Raw genomic sequence first — 4,675 nt, forward strand, 5'->3', positions numbered from 1 at the left:
AAAAAGGAGGACCATTCAAGCTTCTGAATTGACTCCGTGATCTGAAAAAGAATGGGTTACAACCTTGCATTTTGCACTACAACTTTTTTATTTGCTCAATGGATAACCAACTTGGAATCTCCCAGAATCTGAATCTTAGAAAGACCAATCTGCAATTTCATAAGTGCCCACAGAGCTGCAAACTCTGATTTAGAATTTGAACCAGGCCCAGGAGCATATCATATAAGTAAAACGTGTGAGAAGTTTAAATGGAGGACCAACCCAACCCCACAACGAGTAGGGTGTCCTTGATAAGCCCCATTGGAATACGACAAGGAATACCATAATCCAAAGGAGGCATTATTGGATTCTAGATATTAAACTTTTTTGGATCAACCCTGTATTCCTTAGTTAGCTTTGTAACCAGCTCTGCAACAGCCTCCACAGGGACCTATTTATCGGTGATGCATTGATCGCTAGATTGCATGTGTGTATCTTGTGGGCGTCGGGCGGTGAGTAAACCCGATTTGCGGAAATGGGTGACAAGGCTGCGACTCTGGAAGCCATTAACAAAGAAGTTGTGGATTTGGTAAAGAGGACTTGAATGCCTTTTGAGTCTTTTACCAGTTGTTTCTGTGGAGCTTTGAGATTGATTTTGTGAGGTTTGTTAATGCAGGAAAATATTCCCATCGAGGAGGTTTTTGAGAATCTAAGATGCAGCAAGGAGGGTTTGAGCAGCCAAGCTGCGCAGGAGAGGCTCACTATATTCGGATACAACAAGCTCAAAGAGAAAAAGGTAAGGGTAGCTTCGACATATTTCTAATTTTGAGCTCAGTTCCGGAGTTGAGCTGGGATTTGAGATCTACGGGGAATTGAATTTCTAAGGCTGTTTGAGCCTTGAGGTATGCAGAGTAAAGCAAATTCTTTGGTTCTACTGTGAAGCGATTTCTTTCACGGTTAGAGATATGAACAGGCACAGTGTAATTTCCATGGCTTATATCGTTCTTTAAAATAAATACGTTTTCTTAGCTTGGTCGGGCTTATACTGCAACATCAAATCTTTAGGCTACAGGAAAGTATATTGCCTAGGCTTCCGATGAGGGATCCTTTGTCATAGCTTATGCCAAGAGGTTCATGCACTTGGGGTTTATGCGGAGTACTTGAACATTGTCAAGAATTGATTAAATTTAACTCCATGACATCTTTTGGGTGCGCAGGAAAGCAAATTTCTCAAGTTTTTGGGTTTTATGTGGAACCCCTTATCATGGGTTATGGAAGCCGCAGCTGTGATGGCCATTGCTATGGCGAATGGAGGAGTAAGCATCATACACTTCTAATTCCCCTCGTTGATTATATTATAAAGCAGCTATCAAGCTTCATTTCTAATAGCATGTAATTAGTTCTATATATTTTGTCAGCACAGTCGCTGCACTCATCATTTTTCTATCTCGAGTTCTTCGTCTCTTTGCAGTCTCAGTCATTACTAGTGATTTGTCTTTCTCGTTGGTAAAACAACTGTTGCTATACTGCTAATGCCATATTTTCTCTGTTTTTGAAAACTCTTGGCTATTTACACCACAAATATCATGTTGTTACTTTTATATGTTCTATTTTTTTTTTCTATGGTGTTTTCTTCTCTGCAAGGGCTTTTCCTATTCGGGCCTACAATGTGTGCATTTAGTTTATCAAACATGTCTGTCTACCTGTCTTGACTCTTCAACATGCTTGGATAATATACCCCCATTGATCAATCCATGAACTAAACACATATCTTTAAAGTTTGGCCATTCCTTCCGATAATTGTATTTTTTTGGCAAATTGGTCATGGTTATTCTTTTTTTTTCATCATTAATAATATTTGCTAGTACTGTTGCTAATGTTTTCTGTGTTCGTTTGATAGTAAATAGTAGTGTGGCATTTGGTCTCTCCCATTGGATATCATTCCCCTCTATTGTATTTTTAGTAGTTCACAGTATTACTTCATCCTTATGGTTCCTGTGCATATTATCGGAAAAGAAGATGGCTTCTTGTTCTACCGTGTCACAATATTTCTCTCTTGTAGCCAGTATCAGTCAGGGCATACCCTATCCGCTCTTTTTAGTTGAGGCTTTAATCATGTAAATTGTATCTTTGCAAGGAAAACCTCCTGACTGGCAAGATTTTGTTGGTATTCTAACATTGCTTGTTATAAACTCTACCATAAGTTTCATAGAGGAAAACAATGCTGGCAATGCTGCTGCAGCACTGATGACTCGGCTGGCTCCAAAGAGCAAGGTCTGTTCACTATCTTTTGTATGAGTGGCAGCCCCGATATTTTCAGTTTTCTATCCTTGGTTTTGCGGGGAAGCATGCAATTGGATGTTCAGAATCCTCTTAAGATCATGGGTGCTGCAGTTTTAAATTCCTTAGTCAATGACTTAAGACTTTGAACTTAACAGGTTCTCAGAGATGGACAATGGAGTGAAGAAGATGCAGCGGTGCTTGTTCCTGGTGACATAATCAGCATCAAACTTGGAGATATTGTTCCTGCGGATGCGCATCTTCTTCAAGGAGATCCTTTAAAGATTGATCAGGTCTTAATCCAATCCTTTTCTTTACTTCTTATTTCTGATTACAAGTGCTGGAATTTTCGGTATGCTTTTATATGGTTTCTGGGATTAACTTCGACTGTTTTGGTACTTTTCCTGAGCCACGTTTTATGACAATATTTTTGAATGTGTGTAGTCTGCCCTCACTGGTGAGTCATTACCAGTAACAAAGGGTCCTGACGATGGGGTTTATTCTGGCTCTACTTGCAAACAGGGTGAACTTGAATGTGTTGTCATTGCTACTGGGGTCCATACCTTTTTTGGTAAAGCAGCACATATTGTGGACAGTACAAACCAAGTTGGCCACTTCCAAAAGGTTGGTATTTATTCTGGACTTCTGATTCTTTTTTTGTCCTTTCTCTTATTTCATAAATACATAATTTTTGGTGATACTGCAGTTGTACCAAATTGGCTAGTTAGGGTCCGTGGTAATATTGGATGATCCAGTACTGTTAGTTTCCTTCAAACAAGTATCAATTACTAATTGTTGTCATGAATAGGTTTTCACGAAAGGATATGACAAGGATGCTGTTGTCCTGATGGCTGCAAGAGCATCCAGAACAGAGAATCAAGATGCCATTGATGCGACAATTGTTGGGATGCTTGCGGATCCTAAGGAGGCAAGTATTTTTTTTATGTCATCATATTAAATTTTAGTTGATAAGCAGGCCTATGCTTATTTTACTGATTTGTATCTTTTGTTGTGGGTTTTAATATCCATGGATGTAAAAGGCGTGGGCAGGCATTCAAGAGGTCCATTTTCTTCCTTTTAATCCAACTGACAAGAGGACAGCTCTCACTTATATTGACAATGAAGGGAAAATGCATCGAGTTAGTAAAGGTGCTCCAGAGCAGGTATTGTTCTTTGGATGTTTGACCTTCTTCATTAGGCTTGGTAATGGGCTGTATTGTTTAGAAAGTGCTTCAAAACTTATTTGTACACATTCTATTAAAACTGAAATGACCAAATACTTTATGCTAGATTCTTAAACTCGCACATAATAAGCCAGAAATTGACCGGCAAGTTCATACAGTTATTGACAAGTTTTCTAAACGAGGACTTCGCTCTCTTGCAGTTGCATATCAGGTTAATAATATGGCTTCTTTTGCTTTATCTGTGGGCTGAATCTTCCCAGTAAGTTCTTCTTGTTGATTATGTATATCTTTATAGCTATCTCAAAATGTTTGCAGGAAGTTCCAGAGGGCAGGAAGGAGAGTCCAGGAGGGCCCTGGCATTTTATTGGATTGATGCCTCTTTTTGATCCCCCACGCCATGACAGTGCTGAAACAATCAGAAGGGCTCTTAATCTTGGTGTAAATGTCAAAATGATCACAGGTATGGTGAGGTTATGGTGTCATCAGTTTCACTACTGTTTTTGTAATGCAGCGAGCCGACATTTAACTATTTACTTGCAAATGTTCATCAGGAGATCAATTAGCTATTGCCAAGGAGACAGGTCGCCGACTGGGCATGGGTACAAACATGTATCCATCATCCTCTTTACTAGGTCAGGACAAAGATGAATCAATTGCAGCTTCGCCAGTTGATGAACTGATAGAGAAGGCTAATGGTTTTGCTGGTGTTTTCCCTGGTGAGCAACAATTATCTTTTACTTCTGTGTTTTTTCAGATACTTTTATTTTTTCATTTCCTTAATTAGTGTTTGATTCCATATCCTTCCTGATTTTGACTGGTCATTGCAGAGCATAAGTACGAGATTGTTAAACGATTGCAGGCTAAAGAAGGCAGACATAGGAATTGTTGTTGCTGATGCAACTGATGCAGCAAGAAGTGCTTCTGACATAGTCCAGTCAAGAAACTGGCCCCATAGCTATTTTGTTACTATGTAATATTTGCATCCACTGTGAAATGATTTACGACTGAGAGTACATGCCTGCCTTGAGCGACTTATATGAGTTACTGGTTTTCAGGTTTAAAGATCGATTTATATGAATTATTGGTTTTAAGATTTAAAGCTTATATGAATTACTGGTTATAAGGTTTAAAGATCGATTTATATGAATTATTGGTTTTAAGATTTAAAGATATTTTTCAGTCTAGGCAATTAATTTTTCAGTCAAGATTGAACAAAATGTTTATTTGTGGTT

At 38.7% G+C, this 4,675-nt stretch overlaps 1 protein-coding gene across 1 annotated transcript; it reads left to right on the plus strand.

The window, feature by feature from the left end:
* Nucleotides 1–486: 486 nt before the first annotated feature.
* On the plus strand, nt 487–4,338 carry LOC149254189 (plasma membrane ATPase 3-like). The gene is made up of 12 exons (XM_089454717.1): nt 487–568; nt 656–775; nt 1,197–1,294; nt 2,115–2,253; nt 2,418–2,552; nt 2,704–2,883; nt 3,068–3,187; nt 3,300–3,422; nt 3,550–3,654; nt 3,759–3,903; nt 3,995–4,159; nt 4,271–4,338. The coding sequence occupies exons 1-12, from the start codon at nt 515–517 to the stop codon at nt 4,336–4,338; spliced, it is 1,452 nt and encodes a 483-aa protein (XP_089310843.1). The 5' UTR covers nt 487–514.
* The last annotated feature ends 337 nt before the right edge of the window (nt 4,339–4,675 follow it).

This window comes from Pinus tabuliformis, chromosome 7 (assembly GCF_031772625.1).
Source record: "Pinus tabuliformis cultivar Carrire ecotype Pingquan chromosome 7, CPIR1, whole genome shotgun sequence".
In the NCBI taxonomy this organism is placed as follows: Eukaryota; Viridiplantae; Streptophyta; class Pinopsida; order Pinales; family Pinaceae; genus Pinus; species Pinus tabuliformis.